This window comes from Mus musculus, chromosome 9 (assembly GCF_000001635.26).
Source record: "Mus musculus strain C57BL/6J chromosome 9, GRCm38.p6 C57BL/6J".
Lineage (NCBI taxonomy): Eukaryota > Metazoa > Chordata > Mammalia > Rodentia > Muridae > Mus > Mus musculus.
The window spans coordinates 59,021,214-59,041,932 of record NC_000075.6 but is presented as its reverse complement, the minus strand read 5'-3'; the positions used below and the strand labels follow the sequence as shown (position 1 = coordinate 59,041,932).

At 41.0% G+C, this 20,719-nt stretch overlaps 1 protein-coding gene and 1 pseudogene across 10 annotated transcripts in view; both read left to right on the top strand.

The window, feature by feature from the left end:
• Positions 1-545: 545 nt before the first annotated feature.
• Positions 546-1,167, top strand: Gm38638 (annotated as a pseudogene).
• A 4,151-nt stretch (positions 1,168-5,318) lies between these two features.
• The window catches only part of Neo1 (neogenin), a 161,936-nt gene continuing 146,535 nt past the window's right edge, over positions 5,319-20,719 (top strand). For 8 of the 10 annotated variants that reach the window (XM_030244107.1, XM_006510845.4, XM_006510847.4 and 5 more), the window contains exon 1: positions 5,319-5,967. In XM_030244107.1, the coding sequence (XP_030099967.1) occupies positions 5,805-5,967 (163 nt within the window). In that variant the 5' untranslated portion in view covers positions 5,319-5,804. The remainder of the gene's footprint in view (positions 5,968-20,719) is intronic. The other 2 variants (NM_001042752.1, NM_008684.2) reach the window with 1 other exon arrangement.

The window sequence follows — 20,719 nt, the reverse complement described above, 5'->3', positions numbered from 1 at the left end:
GTTATACATCTCTTCCTTTGAAGAAACAACCCTGCTTTTTTTTTTTTTTTTTTTTTTAACATTCCTGGTTTCCCTAGTCCTTATCTGTGAGTTCAAGGACCTTTGTGCTCCAGGCAAAAAGTGATTTATGGAAGAATTTATGTTAGCTTATGGCTCTAGAGGGAAAGTCCTTAGTGACTGGGAAACCATGGTAACAGGTGGCCAGAGTAGAAAGCTGGGAGATCATATCTTCAACTGTGAACACTAAGCAGAGAAAACTGAAGTGGGGCAAGGCTACAAGTACTCAGAGTCCATCCTCAGTGGGCTCCTCCTCCATCCAATAAGACATTATGTTCTGTAACTTCCACAAACAGCACCACTAACTGGGAACCAAGTGTTCAACTACTTAAGCCTATGGGGGACATTTCTCATTCAAACCACCGCAGACTGGAAAGCTACATCAGAGATGACAGAAGTACTGGGACAGGGAGTTTCGGTATAATTGTCTTAAACGTTATATCTTCGCTTAATTTCGAGCCTTGGCCTCAGACCCTATAGCCGCTGTGATGTTAATGCCTAAGAAGAATCGGATTGCCATCTATGAACTCCTTTTAAAGGAAGGCGTGATGGGGGCCAAAAAAAAAATGATGTCCACATGCCCAAACATCCCGAGCTGGCAGACAAGAATGTGCCCAACCTTCATTTAATGAAGGCCACTCAGTCTCTCAAGTCTCAAGGCTACGTGAAGGAGCAATTTGCTTGGAGACATTTCTACTGGTACCTTAAGAATGAAAGCATCCAGCCAGGCTGTGGTGGCGCACACCTTTAATCCCAGCACCTGGGACGCAGAGGCAGGTGGATTTCTGAGTTCGAGGCCAGCCTGGTCTATAGAGTGAGTTCCAGGACAGCCAGGGCTACACAGAGAAACCCTGTCTCGAAAAACAAACAAACAAACAAAACTAAACTAAACTAAACCAAAAGAATGAGAGCAGCCGTCCTGAGACTGGCAGGCCTCTGCCCAAAAGTCCAGAGGGTGAGTGGCCCTTAAGATTCACAAGAGGGGAGGCAGATAGAGATACCTATAGAAGGAGTGCCGTGCCCCCTAGAAAGCTGAGGCTGGAGCTAGCTCAGCAACTGAATTCCAGTTTAGAGGCAGCTTCGGGTGGACGTGGTCAGCCACCTCAGTGAAGTTGGAGATTATATTGTATTGAATAAGCTTGTTTAAGTTAATAAACTTGTTATTGTTTAAAGAAAAACAACAAAAAAGGTTGTATCTTCATAATATTAACACAAAATAAGTATTTGAGTATAAGTAATACACTGTTACGGTAGAGCCCCGATAATTTAGTCTATAACTGTTTATATATGTAGATTGGCTACAAAATCTTGTTGGAACAGATTTTAACTGGAAAAATGGGACTACCCTAAGAATTCAGTATTTAGTGGTATTTGCTAATGACTCAACTCCAGACCCATGTAACTATTTACTGATATTTCTATTTGAACATCCAATGGATACTTTTTTTTTAAAGATTTATTTTATTATTTTATGTAAATACACTGTAGCTGTCTTCACACACTCAAGAAGAGGGAGTCAGATCTCGTTACGGATGGTTGTGAGCCACCATGTGGTTGCTGGGATTTGAACTCTGGACCTTCGGAAGAGCACAATGGATACTTTAACTCCAACTTATCTACCTTTAAAATTAGCCCTCCTCAACCTATTTGGTTCTCTAGGCCATTGCCTCTGTATTTATTCAACTGCCCAAGCTAAAACTCAAGTCACCAACATCTCCTCCCCCTGACACCGATTATTTATCTGTCTGTCTGTTTATATCTCCTAAACCCTCTTCTCTGTTGGAAGTCTCTTAATTCCCTCTACTTGACTTCAGGCTACCATCATCTGCTCCCCACAGTAGTATAATAAAACCTGAATTGATTTTCTTCTTTTTGTCTCCTTTCTGCTTAAACCTCAAGAAGTAGCCTGAGTGATTTCTCTATAATGCAAACTTGAGACCAGTTTCTGCTGCAGAGTGCTAAGCCATCTTCAGGCATCCACTTCTCCCAGCCCCCACCTAGTGAAATGAGATGTTGTTACTATGTTTCCCCATATGCCTTATCTTTCCTCACTATGCATAACAGCCTTCAAATTTCTTTGCTATTATTGTTATTGTCTCTGCTAAACTGCAAACTCTCTTCAACCAGGCTCATCACTGTGTTCACTTAACACAGGGCAGGGCCTGAGACACTTATAAATGTCCTTTATAAGTGCTTTATAAATGTTAAGTGAACAAATCAATAATTTTGTCGGCCCAGCACTTATCACCATACTAGGCAAGACAGGTATTTGTATTTAGTTCAGTGACTTATTTTTTATGGGCACTGGTGCTTATGGTTGTGGCTGCGTACCTGTGAACTTATGAAGTCAAGTTTAACAGTGTCAACAGGCCAGACAACCCCCTCCCCCGCCCCCCAGAGCTCCCAGGGACTGGACTACCAACCAAAGAATACACATGGAGGGACCCATGGCTCAGTTCGCATATGTGGCAGAGGATGGACTTGTTGGACATCAGTGGGAGGAGCAGCCCTTGGGCCTGAGGGTGCACAAATTCGGGAGTGGGTAGGTGGGTGGGGGAGCACCGTAGAGGCAGGAGGAGGGGGAGGGGATAGGGGGATTCTGAAAGGGAGACCTGGAAAGGGGCCACATTTGAAATGTAAATAAAGAAAATATCCAATAAAAAGACAAGAATGTCAGTGGAAAAAAATAAGTACCTATCTTTCATAATTAGAATTAATCAGAGATAGCTCCCTAGAACAGGTGGCCTTTGAAAGAGAAAAGGTGAGAAAAAAATTCTCACCTAGAGGAATGTAAAGGGCAAATGTAAAAATATCAACGTCTGTGCAGAAGTTAATCATGTTCTGAAGACATGGGGAAATCCTAGCTGAAATGTGCTATGTTCTCTCTTGGGCTTAGCTATTCAGGGGCTAGCTCTCTTCTCCTCGGACACTGAGATATAGCCAGGGAATGAGCTGCAGAGTTTGTTACTGGAGGTAATTAAAGTGCTGAATCCTTGCCTTCCTGATGCTGAAAAATAATCCTTCTACTTCAGTGAGTAAGATTCCTACCGAGGTTTCAATTCATAGGATTTAAGTTTTCATTTAATTTTTATATCAAAACATACTTAGAATACATTTCACAAGAATATTTGGTCTAGTTATTTTTGGCCCGCACTTTGGTAACTTACACTCCCATACAATGGCAACTCTGTTTTCTTTGCTCTACAGTTTCTTTGTGCACTATTCCTTGAAAATGGGCCTCATTTTCTAACTTCGCTGAAAAGGAAAAAAAAAAAAAGTTAATTTCAGCAACAGCTTTATATCTCTTTATAGATTTATAGCTTAGACTTTCATAAAAATATTTTGCTAAGAAGCATAGATGTGGACTTAGGTATTTGTTGAAAATTTTGTTAAAGAGGTGAAGACCCTTTTCTCAGATGTCTTACTAAACAAAGGGCAGGATAATCACTCAGAATGATTCTATGAAAGCGCTGTCAACGAGGACATTAACATTGAAGTGAAGTGAAGGATCTGAAGTATGAGCCTGCGTTACTTTATAGTCTAACTCGTCAATTGATTTAGAATCTGCACCTTTTTTTTTAGTCCGCAGCTCATCTATTAGTGGTTTATTATAGAGTGGCTTTTATGAAAATTTCGATTTAATCACAAGTCAGAAATATATGATTTAGTCATTCTATTTTACAGAAAGTGCTTTAAACTTTTTAATATAAGCTCAATATATACAGTAGGCTGATAAATTAATGAGATGGTTCACAGAAGTCATACATGAAAACCAGTGTGCTATTTTATTAGCTATAACTCTTATTTTTTTCAAGATTGGAGATAAATGTAAGCTTCATTTTGTAAGTCACATTATACATAATTTTAATATAATGAAAAAGTCCCTCTGTCTTAGATAGTCCAAAATTAACATTTGCAAGGCAATTTATAGTTTCCAAAGAGCTTCTCTCATCAATTATCTCAGAAAACTGAATAACGATGTGATTATTAAAGGTTAATTAAGCAAATACTTGTGAAGTAATTGGGAGGTAATCTATTTCTAATTTAACAGGTCATCAGGGGTATTTAGGAAATATTTTTTCTGGTTAATAACTCTAACCAAAACAAGATATTTAAATGGTTTCCCTAGTGGAAAACAATAAGCGAGTGTTTGCTCTTTTAAACCAATTGTTTCAAAGAGCCAGGGGAAGGGAGGGCTCCTAATTTCACTGTTTTAATGAGGTTTCTGAGCTCTTCATTCCCCACGTCAATCCATGCCTTATTTTGGAACTTTGGAATAAAATAAGATAAAATAGCAAGTGACTAGAGAAGGCATGGTGTGTGTTAGAAAAAGAAATGTCTTTTTTTGCTGGACACATCTTGGATATTGACTATACGCAGAAGGGCAAATAAAAATCCAACTCCTATCAACAACCCAACATGACTAAGTGAAGAACCAGGGTAGAACAGTATGGGCACTCTCGCCAGCAGACTACAGACTGTTTTCTCCTAACTTTGGGTAGCTCGATCCTCAGTAGTACCAGGAGGTTGAAAAACCAATTCCCGCGTGCTCCGCGTTTACTGTCGAGAGACACTTTGGATCTCAAGTACAAAACTGCAAAGTGACCATCCAGGGCCTAGGTAAAAGGCTGCAGTGACTGCAGAGAATTAGCCCCGGGGAGATTGAGTCACGGGGTTGGGTCCTGGCCTGGGCACGCGATGGAGTGGACTCCCCGCACCTTTGTCTGAGCCGGAGCCGAGTGTCTCAGTGGGGACGCGGGGCACCACGGTCCCGGCGGGTCGGGTACCGCCCGAGAGGAAGCCAGAGGTCGGCGCAGTGCGATCGGCCCCCTCCCACGGGAACCGCGCCAGGTCCCCAGCAAGAGCCGGGCGGCCTGCTATTGTTTTTGGCGAGCACATAAATCCGTGCGCCGACCCTCTGCGAACCCAGGTTTCCTCCCGGAGGCCATTCGGTTTCCTCTGAGGCCCTATATAGAGGCCCGGGGCAGAGAGGTGCGCGCAGGCTCGCGGCCTCCGTGAGCAGCTCCGGAGTCCGTGCGGCTCTGCCTCAGGTCTCCGTAGCCTTTGAAGCGGTCCGCGGAGGTGAGGGGAAATCTCTCCCGCGGGTTAGGAGCGGGAGGCGGGAGGCGAAGGAGGCGGATCGCTTCTCCGGGGTTTCCCTGACGCCAGCAGCAGCAGCAGAGCCCGGCGCGCGCGCCCCGCGCCCGTGCCCGTCTCCCGAGAGCCAGAGGGGGGAGGGGAGCGGGCCCGCCGCCTGCCCCTGCGCCAGCTCGGCTCCACCGCCGCGGCTGCCCGCGAAGCGACCGCCGGGATTGGAGCCCGGCAGGCCGCGGGGCGCGAAGAGGGTGCTCGTGGGGAGGGAGGCGCGCGTGCGCGGCTGTGAGCGTGCGCGGCACGGCGCGCTCCGGCGCCCGCCCCCCACCCCGCGGTCTCCGCCCCCCTCGCTCTACCGTGAGGAGCCCGAGTCGGCGGCGGGTGGCGGCGCCTGGAACCTGGAGAGACCGAGCCACCCCCCGGCTCTCGGCCGGAATGTACTGATTCTCCTCTGCTCTCCTCCCCGCCCCGCTGCAGGAGGGAGGCGCCCGGAGTCTTTCCCCCTGGGCGCGCGAGGGGGCCGCGCGGGCCGGGCCGGGCCGGGCTGGAGCCGAGCCCTGCGGCGCAGAGACCGGCTGAGGCGCGCTGAGGGAAGGGCGCGAGCGCTCCGCGGCGCTATCGCCGCCGCCGCCGCCGCCACTCGTGGGGTAGAGATGGCGGCGGAGCGCGAAGCCGGGCGACTCCTCTGCACCTCCTCCTCCCGGCGCTGCTGTCCGCCACCGCCGCTGCTGCTGTTGCTGCCGCTGCTGCTGCTGCTCGGACGCCCGGCGTCCGGCGCCGCGGCCACGAAGAGCGGCTCCCCGCCGCAGTCCGCAGGTAAGTCGGGCCGGGCCCGGGACGCCGTGGGGGCTGGGGCGCGGCACCGGCTCCCGTGGCCGCTGCGGTGGGTTTTTGTTGTTGTTTAGGATCCAGAGGGGAACGTGCGGGAACTTTTCCTCCTCGGCTCCCGTTGCTGGAGAGAAAAGGGTCTCGCGTGGTGGAAAGCGGAGCAGGCAGGAGGGGTTCCTACCGGGGGAGGGGCGCCTCCGGGATCCGGGCCGGAGCTCTGGGGTCCAGTTCTGCGCTTTGTACCGGGAGGCAGGTTCACCCCTCGCCTCTTTCCCCTCCCCCAGGCTCATCCCACTTGTAAGAGTGGGACATTCTTGTGCTCACACAAGCACCAGTAGAGGCCACTACACACCTCATTAGATAAACAATCGTACAGCCAATTCATTAATTTTCAGGAAGGGATGGAGGAGGGGGCTTGAATTCATTCTCTTCACCCTCCATCCCCCTCGGCCATGGGTTGCCCAGCTTCTGAAGTCCAGGGAAGCGCTGTCGGATCTCGAGGGACTCTTCGCTCAGTGATTGGAGCCTGGGTCTTCAGGAGAGGGGGTGCTAAGGGGCATACTAGCCCCTTCATGATCAGATCAGTGGTGTTGACTTAGCCTTGTGGACGCCTTGGAGAGCGGCTCCAAGTGATTCTGTGAAGTAGTGCCTCTTTACTAGGGATTTAACTATATTTCTATGTAACCCACTCTCAACTTCTGAAAAATTTCAGACATCGGATTTTTAAGGATTTGTCTAATTGTCTCTATGTGACTATATATGTATATGTGTGTGTATACACACACACACACACACATACACATATATACACATATATGTGTATATATATTCAGCATCTTTTTTTTTTCTGTGTGTTTCATGCATTCCTGGAGTCACCAGCATTCTTACATATTTAAGGGTGCCAATTGACACATCGCCAAGCCTCTGATAGTTGAGCAGGGTTCACTCGGCTCTTGAAGAGCAAATTGACATGTGCTTTGCTAACCTCGTTTACCTAAGGTGGTGTGCCATATAACTTGAAGAAACTTTCACTCACTTTGTGGAGATTTAGATTTTTAATACGAAGGTCACCTGATCAGACACAATGGCAACTTGTAATTGCTAAACCAAAAACGTGTTTCCCTCTGATTGTTATGAAATCATTAAAATCACTTCGAAATGTGATTTGCTGATAAAGTTTGTTATTTTGCATTTTGTGTGTATGTGTATAGAGCTCACAACTTGCCAGTGTTAACAGTTTTAAACCCACACTAGTATATATTATTTAAGCTGCTAAACAGGAGTGTTAATGTTAAGTTAGGATCACTGATGTGATAGGCATTTGCACATTTATCTTGTACAAAGTTTGGGGCACAGTTTTCAGACCTTCAGTGTAAGTACCTGAATAGTTTCTTTTCATGGGAATGGGAAAGAGAAATGTATAAATTTTGGAAAACAAGTTCCTCTTTTTTTTTTAAATTTCTTATGAAAATTTATATACAGCTGATTGTATGTGTATTTGAGGTCATAGCTGGAGTTTGTGTTTAAAGTTTTGGCAGAGACTTTTTAAAGTTAACAAAAGCTTAAACAATGCTAGAATTTAGAAATTTGTTTTACATTTTATTATTCTGTCTGTCTGTCTGTCTGTCATGCGTGTGTGTTTGTGCCTGTGCCATGGCATGCTGTGTGCTAGTCAGAGGACATCTTCGGAGGAGTCACTACTCTTTCCAGCATGCAGGTCCTGGGGAGTGAACTCAGCTCCTCAGGCTTGGAGGCCCATTAAAGCAGTCACTTAGAAAGGGATCTTAACGTCTGCTTTAGCATGAATTCAATCAGTGAGGTTTTATTTTGCAATGATGAGATGGGAGACATTTGCTCTCTGCCTTTATGGAGTTGGCAGTCCAGCATGTAGGTAGGGACCATAGCTGCTCAGCTAGAATTACATAGTTAAGTGATTGTGATAAGCACTGCAAAATAGAGTAGGTTTTGAGGAAGTGTGAGCTGGCGTGATTTACCTAGTCAGTGCCAGAGTTCTCGATCTGAGATGGTGATGGGTGGAGGTTAGTTAGAAGGCTCACAGTTAATTAGTAGTGGATAGAGTCTAGAGCACAGGTCTGATTCTCCCTCATAGGCCTTTTTATTTTCATTCCAAAATATTTTCTGTTGACCCCTCTGTCTCATTACAAAAATGATAAAAAAAAAAAAAAAAATCACTGCAGTGAGCAGGGGCTGATCTGTTCCGTCCTGAGCTGTGGGAAGAGATCAGGAGATGGAGAGCTGAGTCAGCAGTCTTGGGTCAGGCTGTCTGTAAATCAGATATCATTTGTTAGTATTGCTTATTTTGAAGACGATAAATTTGACTTTTTTTTTTGGTAGGAGAGAGATGATATTCAGTAGTAAGAGAAAAATAGATGTGTGGGAACAGAACAAATGAGTGTTCTACCCTCTTAGGATGGACATTTGGACACGTGGAAGAAGAGGAAAAAGCAAATGAGATTATGGTAGAAGGTGGTTAGCAGTGGGGAGGATGGGAAGTGAGTAAGCACACAGTCAGGCTAAACAGCTTTGTAGTGATCCTTGGGGGAGACAGATTGACTGAGCACCCTGTGAATTGCAAGTGCTCTCAGTTGACATTCTTCATAGAGGACCCCACACATTCTGACAGGCATTTACTTGACTTGACACATTACCTCATAAGGTGGTCTGTTTCTGTTTTTAATAATGTCTGTTAGAAAACCTTGCTTCACATTGAGAGTGATATTCAGTCTCCCACTCTTGAGTTTTAGCTCTTCCCTCGCCTTTATCAGTATCAGCATGCATAGCTTGACTTAGTGTTTGCTTTCCCCATGGTTTCTGCTTTTGTTTTTCACATTTTCTTTTACTCACTTAAATACTGATTCCTAATGTTGTCTCCTTCTTTCCTGTCTTTTGACTCTCCTGGTTCTCTCCCCTCTCCCTCTCTCTATTTGGTAGCCTCATTGATGCAGGTCCAAAGGCAGACTCACATTTGCTCCTCTTTCCTCTTCTTCCTCCATCCCTCTTTCTCAGTGTCAGTGAACCAGTCCCTGGCCAGGTCTCTGACATGGTTAGAGTGGTTAGAATGATTGCATGGATTTGACTTGTAACACCTGCTGTAACCATCACTGTCCAAGTGCTCTCCTGAATTAAGATCTAGAAAACCTTATTCTGGTTGATCTTTGCCTCCTAGGGATTCCTTCTGTCTGTACCTTTTCATCTTTATCCACACCTGAACTAGCAATAGCAACACTGTAATAAATCTCTTTGCCTCAACAGTTATCCTGTAGGTGTGTCTTCCTATCGGAGAGATCCTTCTGAGCAACGTTTCTAAGGGTGGAACTCCCACTGAAAATGTCTTACTAATAAGTATTCCATAGTTCCTTGTTCTAAAAATCCTTGGGATGGAGATTGTGAGATCCTGTGCGTTCGTTAACACTCTCCACCAATCCCAGTTTAAATTAGTCTCCTCTCATCACTCCTATGTGTACCCTTTGTTCTCCCACTCCAGATTAATTGCAGAGCTTTCTGCCTTCAGGCTTTTGCACATGCTGTCCTTTTTTTTTTTTTTCCCTGTTAAAGCTACATCGTACTTCTTTAGCTCCTATCTTATCGGGGAAACTTTTTTTTTTTTTCTATTGGCTTCTCCCCCAGAGAGTTTAATGGTTGCTGTTCTCCCTGTTCCTGTAGCTTTTAAAATACTTTTCATTTTCTATTACTTATTTTCTTGTCACCTTTGATTGTCTTAACCTCTGGAGGATTGGCACTTGACTTACTTGTCACTTGACTTACTTGTCTTAATATCCGTGTTCTATCTGACGCATCCATGAGGCTAGTTGTGCTGGCTGGTTAGTTGTTAACGTGACATCAGCTAGAGTCATCTGGAAAGACAAAAACCTCAGTTGAGAAAAATGCTTCCATTAGATTGGCCTGTAGGCAACTGTGTGTGTGTGTGTGTGTGTGTGTGTCTTGAATTTTCTCATATAAGAAAGCTGTCTGAGCAAGCCATGAGGAGCAAGCCAGTAAGCAGCATGCCTCCATAGGCTTCAGTTCCTGACTCTAGGCTCCTGCTTTGAGTTCATGCCCTGACTTCCCTAACTGATAGATTATGACCTGGAAATTGTAAGATGAAATTAATCCTTTTCTTCCAAGTTGTTTTTGTTCATGGTGCTTATCACAGTAATAGAAACAACTAGGATGCTAGATAACCAGTAAATGTTTGTTGAGTTATGTTTGGCTGTTTTTGAACTGCTGGGCCATAGAACATGATTCCTTTATATGTTTGCGGACAGATTCATGTGTAGGGTGTGCATGTGTGACAGTTGTTCCGTTCTCTCCCCATCCCTCTTCAGCCACTCTTAACAGATTTTCTGACCCTTTATGAACTTGATCATTCTCTTAAGTACCCTGCCATTTTAATATTTGTCAGTTTTGTCATTTGTAGAAGGATAATTGACTTTTCCTGAGTTGTATAGAAAAGAAGTCATATATTTTTGGGGTGGTGAATGCACATAAGAGATAAGAAATGTGCTCCTTAGCAAATTGTCTGAAAATTAGTATATCATGTGAGATGAAGAAAGAACTTTCATGTGAAAGCAAGGAATGGGTGTATGACTCATGGTTCTACAGCTATAAGTATATCCATAAATTGGGGCCACAGGCAGGCAAGAACAGTACCTTTCCTACCTAAATGGATTGCCAGGAAAATGAGATGTGAAGTTGCTTATAAACTCCATTATATTTGTGTAGAATAGACTTAATAGTTCTTGTTTAGCTTTAGAAATGAAAGTGTGATTTAGTTTTTACTTTGTAAGATTTTATTTGTGTATGTATTTGTGAGGGGGAACGGGGAGAAGGGGAAGGGAGGGCGAGTGTGTGTAGAGGACAGAAGACTACATTGGATCGCTCAATGTAGGTGCTGGGAATCGAGTTGGGTCCTACATGAGAGCAGTACTTGCTCTTAATTGCAGAGCCATCTTTCTAGTCCTTCCCCCTCCCCCAAGTTTTTCTTTTGTCTCAATTGATTATTGTTAGTTTTGCCTTTTATATTTTCTCTATATCAAGAAACATATTGGGGGTTACATCAACACATCTCTTTTATGAAGGCTCTGTGTAATAGTCTTTTCCCCCAGATACTTTGATAAGTGATTTCCATTTGGTGAGTATGGATACAATACTACAGTGCACCCATACCAGGAGAACAGTAGGGGCACTGCCTAGAGGTGTTGTATCCGTCAGAGAGCTGGTGAGCTGAGTTTGATTTAATTGGGAACACTGTCAAGTGAAATATGATTGTAAAATGGAGGCCAAATTTTGGATTAATTTACAAGAAAGAGTATTTTGATCAAAAACATTTATGAGACGTTGCTTTGTAGTTGCTGTCTACTATATGACTCATTCTTTTACATCATGACTGTGAGCTATGTATAACTTTAAATGTTTTCCCTAAATTTAATGTGTTTCTTTTTTTTTTGCCACATTATCTTTAAACCATTTTATTTTTAAGACTTATTTTAAAAATACATGTTAGTTTGCAGTTAACTGTATAGAATTGTAAGTTTAATTAATCTCATTTTTAACAATTTTAAGTATTTGTAGCAATTTTAAGTATTTTCTTTCCTGTATATGTATATAGTTTTCTTTTTTAGACATAAGCAGAATTATACAATTAATTATTTTCAGCATGTATTTTTTTAGTCTTACTATTGGAGATCTTTCCTATCAGTGCACATAGATTTTTTTTTCATAACTGTTATTTGAGATAGCTGTGTATTTTGGAAAATGAGTATAATACTTACAGTGGTCAATAAAAGTGTTACTTATAGAACAGTCAAAGTGTTTGAGGCTGTGTACCAGTCTCTTCTATCTGTATTTTTGTATTGAATGTAAGAGTAATGTTATTGTACACCATGCAAAGACTGTCCTTGTATCATTCAAATGCTGGTTTCTCTGCCTCTGCTGACTTCTGTGTCCAGTTACAATCAAACATGGCATTGTAATGCTTTTATTCTAAGAGTCTCCATGTTGTGTAAATATTGCTCCCCATTTATTCCCTGATTTGTCAATAAAAGCTGATTAGCCAATGACTGAGCAGGGGGAGAATAGGGCTGGGCTTCCTATCCCAGTCAGCCAAGGGGGAGGGAAGGGAGAGAGAGGAAGAGGAATAGGAGGAGAAGAAGGAGAAAGAGGAGAAAGAGGAGGAAGAGAGATTTGCCATGAGGAAAGAGTTGGAGAGGCACCATGAGAACACATCTGAAGCAGAGAGAGCAAGACCACTACTAAAATACAAGTATTATCTTGGGGATTTTGGCTGGGAGGTAGCCAGATTAGCTCAGAGGAATAGAATAGATTAATAACTTTGATTTCCCATATATGGGTTCATTGCTAAGAAGATGTTTCTGTGTATCTGCAGGGTCAGGGTTTATGATTGTTAGCGTTAATGTGGATGGCACCATTCCTCGACTGGGATCCTGGTCTGTAGTAGAAAAGGGAACTGAGCGCCATCCTGCATTCTCTCTTCCTTATTATGAATGTTAGGTGGTCAGCAGCACCAAAATCTTACCACTTGAATTCTCTGCCATGATGGACTGCACCTTTGAACTGTGAGCCAAAATAAATCCTTTCTCCAATAAGTTGTTTTATCAGGGTATCTTTCTCATAGAACTGGGAGAAGAAGTTAAGTCACAGTTCCATTCACTGTAGTCCACTACTGGTAGGTTATGCACTTGAACATCCCACTGCTGGGATGTAGCTGAAGGCCCCTACTACACCACATACAAACAAAACAACAAAACCTATTGACCAAAACATTTACAACTTGTCTAACATGTTTTTACCTTTAATTGTGCATATTTCATACTAAATTTTTAAAATTTTAGTTGCAGATACTGTAGTCTTTGTTTTGTCTGTTAGTTGGTTAGGATGCTAGGTTAGTTGGTTAGGATGGAGTGGGTTAATAGATAGTCTAAAGCGTCCTTCTACTATGTCCTTCTACTCTTTGTCTGCAGTATATAACGGAGCAATGGCTTCATCTCAGCTAAATGACTTTCATGTAGTTTTTGTATTTGAAAACTGGTGGTTTCTGGTTTGATGTGAAAATTAACCTTTTGTCATTCTCTAAGACGTAATTATATATCTTTTCCTGGTCTAAAGTAAGGTGTGATTGGGAAAATCTTTTCATTGCTTATAAATGATTATATGTGATTTCATTTTATATGTGTAAAAATTAGCTTCAGGGTTGGGTTCATGAAACACAAGCTCAGTGTTAAGTAGTGAAACATTTAAGTTATAGTATTTCTAGAAATAATATTACTTGAATGAGCAGGTTTTGCTGCCTTTTCTAACGATGTAGTTTTATATTTTAATTTTTGAGACAGGGTCTCTTTATTTAGCCTAGACTGGCCTTAAGCTTGTCATCTCCTGCCCTGGGCTCCCGAGTGCTGCTGGAATTATGGACATATATGAACAACCATGTCTAGTTTATAGATATTGTTGTGATAAAATCAGTGTTTGAATAATTTGTTATAAGGAGTTAGCATCTGGGTAGTCTTCATATAAGGTTGTAAGTTTTAACATTTAAAGGTTAGAAGTAACCTTTAAATGATTTTATGGCTGAGCTGGAGCTCACTCTGTGTGCCACTCTGGCCTAGAACTTAAGAGATCCACCTGCCTCCCAAGTGCTGGGATTAAACTACCACCATCTAGGTCAGCAAGAATTTTTAGTTTTTCAGTCAGACAGTTCTTCCAGAGCTAAAGATTTAAATACTTTTTACTCATTGCAAACACATATCTTTGAGCCATACACTCTGGAGATAGATAGGTAAGATGAAATGGATGTGTTCTCTGTGTTTAGGAAGCCTTGGGTCTAATGGCTGAGATGAGACAGGTAATAGGTAACTTGATTTGGAGCAAACACTATTTTTGCTACAGGTGGAAAGCGTTCTGGAATCACTGTGTCAGCGCTGATCAAGCGACAGTGCTGCTGCTTTCAGAACTCTGGATCTGGATCTTTAGTCCTAGTTTAGGAAGCCAGTGAACAGCAGCTCTCCAGTGTAAATTACTTACTCTCTCTCTCTTTCTTTCTTTCTTTCTTTCTTTTTTTTTTTTTTCAAGACAGGGTTTCTCTGTGTAGTCCTGGCTGTCCTGGAGCTCACTCTGTAGACCAGGCTGGCCTCGAACTCAGAAATCCGCCTGCCTCTGCCTCCCAAGTGCTGGGATTAAAGGCATGCGCCACCACGCCCGGCTACTTTTTGTTTCTTGAGAGTGATTCCTGAAATGTGTGCATATATGAGGATCTCATAAAAAAGTCACCTGGAGTTCAACTACTACAGTGTCTTTTGGATTATGTACCACTGTATGTGTGCATGTGCATGTGCGTGTGTGTGCATGTGTGCTGTTAATACTGAGAGTTAGACTTGTGGCTTTGCAGGTTGGATGCAGCCTGAACCTTTCTTCTATAAATCTGGAGACAGATTGTTCTGTTTGTTTGTTTGTTTGTTTTGTTGTTGTTTTGTTTTTCCATGACTGATTATTAGTTGACAATACTTGGTAAAATCTTACTGAGGGTTCCTGAGCAGAATTTTAAAAATAATACTTCATAGAAATTGAATAGAGACTGTTTTTCTGTTGCAGAATGATATATAAAGTATAGTTAACAAAATGTCATTACAGTTAACAATTCAGGAATAGAATAATAAATTGTAAATTTCATATAATTTTTAACATAACTAAATGTAATAACTAAAATTTGAACATCTTGTTGGCTAATTCTTGAAAACTTGAAATTTGAGTGTGGTAGTTTTAGATTTGTGTATTGTGTTCAAGGCACTGTGCACAGACATGCTTTGACAGTGGCCTCCTTTATAAATAGCACCAGAACTACATTGAACTCAACCTTTATGATCTTCATGTAACTGAAGAACAGGACTAAGGGAGGTTTTGAAGTCCATGCATCATGCAAGTTTCTCAGTCCCAGAGTTCTCCCTTTTGATCTTACCTTTATTATAAGCACTTTTAACAGTCAGGACAATCTAGTTCCAAATGCATAGCTGACCAGAAGTGGGGAGGATTGTCTTGGGATGTTCTTGACCACAGGAGAGGTGGTGAGGTCCTGTTTTTTTTTCTCTTCTGGTTTTTATTTCTCTGGCCATGGCATTTATCTTTATGGACAACATTGCTAAACCCTATTGTTAATTGGAATTTTAATTTTTGTGTAAAGTTAACTGTTGATTTGACTCTAATTTTTAAAAAAAATTATAAAAATTTGAATAAATGTATAAAATAAAATGTGAAATCATACTCCAGGCCTGTCCTCAGAGGTAATAACTTTTAATAATGCAGATTTTACATTATATGTGTATAATTAAATACTTAAGCAATACATCTATAACAAATGGCAAGTTGGATTATGATGTACGTGTTATTTATCGACTTGTTTTAGGACCTCTTTTTTAGATGAGTGCATTGTATCATAGTTGTTTGATAGCCATATGGCATTCTGTTAATATAGTCTATTTTGTTAATATAGTCTAATCGGTTAAGTTGTTTTCTGATGCCCCCAAATTTCTGATTGTTAACAAATGATATAATGAGCCTACGTTTTATAAATGTATATGTTTATATCAAATAAGTGTGGAAGTATAAGATAGAACATTTATATTAAAAATCATCTTTGATTATATATGTGTTTCTATGTATTAATTTTTGGTAGTTATTTGCAAATCATTTGTTTAAAAGTTGATTCTTAGCAACAAATGAGAGAGTCTGTTTCTCTACACCCTTGCCTATAAATGATTCATGTCCAGACTTCATAATTTTTGCCAGCTTGACAGATGAAAACAGAAGTGTCTCTATGTATCTGTTTATTTTGTATGATGTTTGTGAATGCTGCCCCACATATGCTGTGGTACTCGTGTGGATGCCAGAGAACAGCCTTAGGTGTTGGTCTTACTTTTCTGGCTTGCCTGGTGCAGGATCCTTTAGTTGTTTGCAGCTGTGCATGCCAGGCAGGATGGCCTGCAAGCCTTTTAGGTTCTGTTTCTTGTTTTCCATCTTGCCTTAGGAGCACTGGGATTGTAGATGTTCATTACTGCACCTCCTGGCTTTCTGTTTGTTTTGAGGATTTAAAGTCAGAATGGCATTCTTGCACAGTGAGAGCTTTACCCATCAGCTATCTCCCCAACCCTTGGTTTTGCATTTACTAATAGAATTAGCACCTTCTCAGGTTTTAATTGATGATTTATATTGCTTCTGAGAATTATCTATTTTTTGTTTATTTTTGTTTGTTTTTTGTTTTCATATTTTCCTCCCCCTCTTCAGAGTTTAATGATAGAGCTGTATGTACGTTTTTGTTACAAGGGAAAATGGAGTTTCCTCTTTTGGGTCCTTAGTGTTGTCACCCACCATGATGTGATGTAGTAAAGGGATTTTTGCTAGAGTCAGCACTGATTGTTAGCGAAATAAACTTCTTTATAAGCCACCCAGCTTCAGGTATTTCATTATCATGAAACTAAATGAACTAATGCAGAGGGCAGGGCATAATTTCTATTTTGGACACTTTGAACCTAAAATTTAGGTCAGTACAATGTGTTTGTAACTATTGCAGAACCGGAGATCTGGTGAGAGGTATGGGATGGCATTTATTTATTTATTTAAGATTTACTTATTATATGTAAGTACACGCTGTAGCTATCTTCAGACACACCAGAAGAGGGCATCAGACCTCATTACAGATGATTGTGAGCCACCATGTGGTTACTGGGAATTGAACTCAGGACCTCTGGAAGAACAGTCAGTGCTCTTAACGTCTGAGCCATCTCGCCAGCCCTGGTCCAGGTCTTATTAGATAAAGATGATCATAGTTTATGTCATGAGAATAGATCTGCTTAGAAAGGGGGAAAACAACATCAGCAACAAAATCCAACCTGGAGTAAATACTTAGGAAAGCATCAGTAGTTGGGTTTACAAAGAAAGGAAAACATGCTATGTTTGCAGCGATTAGTACCAAAGCAGGGTGAGTGCCTAGAATAGGGACAGGGTCACACATAGAGCTTTACTTCACCTACAGAGAGGTTCTTATTTTGTTTTGTTTTTGAGAAATATCTGTATAAATAAGTGGACTAGTGCTAAAATAATGTTAGTTCTTTTTCTAAACTCTGTAGTCACATTCTTGGCCTCAGAGTTTGAGTGCTAGGCAAGAAGAGTGAAGGTTACAAGGACTATACTGGTAAATTCTTTACATTAAATGACAGTTATAACAACTTACCACCCACCCTGTTGTGCTGAGGTAAACAATGAGTTGATATATATGGTGTTTAGGACAGAGCCTGGTTATCTTAATCGCCCATTAAACATAAACTGTTGTTCCTGTTGTTTTGTTCTATACTAGATTGAGAGGTTATCGAAAAAGACATGAAAGTTAGATAACACTGATGTAGCCTGGTTTATGTTTTTATCTGATGGCTTTGTGCAATTAGACTGTTAAGTGAGTGTGTTTGTGATGGGGAGGATAAGCATTTGTTTATTCTTGGGTGGTCAGCTGGCTCTCAGGATCGGAGCTGAGAGTGAGATGGAGGGTAACGGCAAAAAGAGCAAAATACTACTGAGCAGCAAATTAATCTCCCTCCCTCCCTCCCTCCCTCCCTCCCTCCCTCCTTTCCTCCCTCCCTCCCTCCCTTTCTTTTTTATTTTTTGAGACAGAGTTTCAATCAGGCCTGGGATTCACATTGTAGCCCAAACAAGGCTTGAACCTGGCGTTCCTTCTGCCTCGGTGTTCCCTGTGCTGGGTTTACAGACATGAGACACCACCACACAGGCATACCCACCCTGGGGCCTTCTTGTGACCTAGGATAACAGTAGATTCAAAACAAAAATTGTAAATTTTCTTTAACATTAGATTTTTGTTGTTGATTTTTGTTGTTTTTGTTGTCATATTAGTGTTTCTGAAGTGTGAGTTTTACAGATGACAGTGTCCTGTTGCAAAGCCAAAAGTTGACACATGCCTATAATCATTTTTGAAAAGTTTATTTTTATTATAAAAGTGTATCATTTGTTACGTAATGGATAGGTAGTTATTCAGTGAAACCATAGCAGTAACCTTTAAAGATTGACCTGTTATGTATGTAGGAAAAGAAATTGGAGATAGTGCTGGTAGCTGTTTTTAAAACCTGGAGTTTTAGCCTTATCTGTGTCCTGCTGAATAATAGGGAAAACAGCTTGTTCACTTGGCACTCTCCCTCCTCTCCCCCCCCCATGGTTAAATTATTATTTCTACTTAAAGTAGATGTATGGTATGGCTTCTCTGTATTTAGTGTATTTTTCTTTTGCATTTGTGAACCTATTTTAAGGTAGGAGAAGTTTTCTTCTTTCATTGCTTGTACTTTAATTTCTTTCTTGAGTTCCAAAGGTAAAGTGTACCCCCCCGCCCCCGTTCTCTATGGTACTTTATGTAGCCTTTTATTGTGTCAGTTTTTTATTTTTATTTTTGGAGATTTTATTACTAACTGCATACAAATTTGTAATTGTCTCTAGTGAGTAAATACATCATTAGGAAGTTATTCATCTACTTTTGTCAAGTGTTTTTTTTTTTAAATAAGATTTACTTTTATTTTATGTATATGAGTGTTTTATCTACACGTGTGTAAGTGTACTGTATGCATGCCTAATGCCTACAGAGACCAGAAGAGGGTGCTGAATTCTATCTAGCTGAAGTTACAGGTGGTTGTGAGTCAGTATGCAGATGCTGAGAAAGGAACCCATGCCTTCTGCAAGAGCAGCAAGTGCTCTTACTTGCTGAGCCAGCCATCTTTCCAGCTCCTCTAGCTCTGTTTTAGTGTTAAATAATTATATTTATCGTCAAATTTGGTATAGGCTTGGTTTTGCTGTATAAGTAGTATGTAGTTAAATGTTTTTATTTTTTATTTAATGTAATATTTTAGTTTTTATTTAATGTAATAGTTGATATTTTAGCCTTTAGTCTTTCATTTCATTATTTAATAAACCCCCTGCTCATTGTATATTCTTTCTGGATCTTCTTCCTTTTATAAAATTTACTTGTGTGTATACCTGTGTACGTGTGAGTGTGAGTGAGTGTGTGTGTGTGGGGGGGTGTGGGGTGTGGTGTGTTTTGATGTGTCTTTGCATGTACACGTATGTGATGCATATGTGGACATTACCAGATAACTTTTGTAGCTCTCTCGTTATACTTTCATGTTTACTTTGAGGGTCAAATTCAGGTTGCCAGGGTTACACTGCAAACTCTTTACTAGGCTAAGCCATTTCTCCAGCCTCCTCCTCTTCTTCCTCCTCCTCCTCCTCCCTTTCTCTTCCTCCTCTTTCTCTTCTTCCTCTTCCTCTTCACCTCCTCTTCCTCCTTGGTCCTTTTTAGTTACTTTTCTCTCTTGTAACTGCCAACTGTTACTCTTTTACTGTTTATTTCAATGGTTCCAAAAACATCTTCAACTCGTACTGAACATAATTTCTTAGACAGTGAAAACTCTATAATAATTTGCACTTCCCTTTTAATTTTTGTTATTTTTGTATATTTTATTTCTTATATTGCATTTAATAAGACATCACTATTATTAAATAAATCATTTATTTAGATTTACTCATATGCTTTTCTCTTTCTCTCTCTCTTTTTTTTTTTTACTTGTCTGGGCTTCTATCTGGGATTATTTCCTGGAGAATATCCTGTAGTATTTAGTTAGGTCTGCTGGAGATGGAGTCTCTTAGCTTCTGTCTGTCTTAAAATACTTGTAATTATTTCTTTATGTTGTTAGAGATTGGATGGTAGTGTTTTCTTTTTCTTTCCTTTTTTTTCCTTCCATCATTAAAGTATGCCATTTTGTTGTTTGTTTGTTGTTGACTTTAGCTCTCTGTTGAGAAGTCAGGTATGTGTAGTTTTTCCTCCTGGATAATATGCTTATTCTCCCTCTATCAGCCTCTCTTAAAATTTGCCCCTTAATATGACTGCCAGAAATTTGACCCTGAGATTTCTGGTTGTGGTGTTCTTTGCATTTATGTGTTGCTGGACTTCTGGAAGCTGTGAGATGACCACTTTTATCAGCTGTGGAAAGTTTCTGGCAGATCTCTTCAAATACTGTCTCATTGGAATTAGTTCTGTTCTGTTCTGTTCTGTTCTTTTCTTTTCTTTCCTTCCTTCCTTCCTTCCTTCCTTCCTTTCTTTCTTTTTTTTTTTTTTGTACTGTCATCTCTGACAAGTTCAGAACAGCTCTAGTTTTGTATTGTATAGTTGTTAGGTTAAGAACAACAGTTTCTTAAGACTCAGTGTTCTTATCAGAGACAGCACTTCCATTTGTTGAGTTTTTAAATTTATTTTTTGTGTTTTCATTTCTAGAATTCTATTATGTCTTATAGTTTCCAAATTTCTGCTTGTAGTTTTATTACTTTAGTCCTTTCTCTTATATGTCTCTGCAGGTGAGTGGTGGGGCGTGCTTTTATAATTTGTGGTTTTTGAGTTAGTTTTGTCTATTCATGTTTGATCGAATGGCAGGTATTGAATAAAAAAAAATTATCGAGGTTATCTGAATGGCATTGTCACCTCTAGAAAGGTCTCCCTTTGGTAAACGCTGATGCTAGAGGAGCTAACAACTTCAGATCATTTCAATTTGTTCAGGGACTGAGATAGTTTAGCATTGGGCTTTGTCCTATGAACTGAAGTACATTAGGTTTGCCTTTGCTTCATAGTCACAGTGCTTTGAGGTTCTAAGCCTCAGTTTAAGGGGTT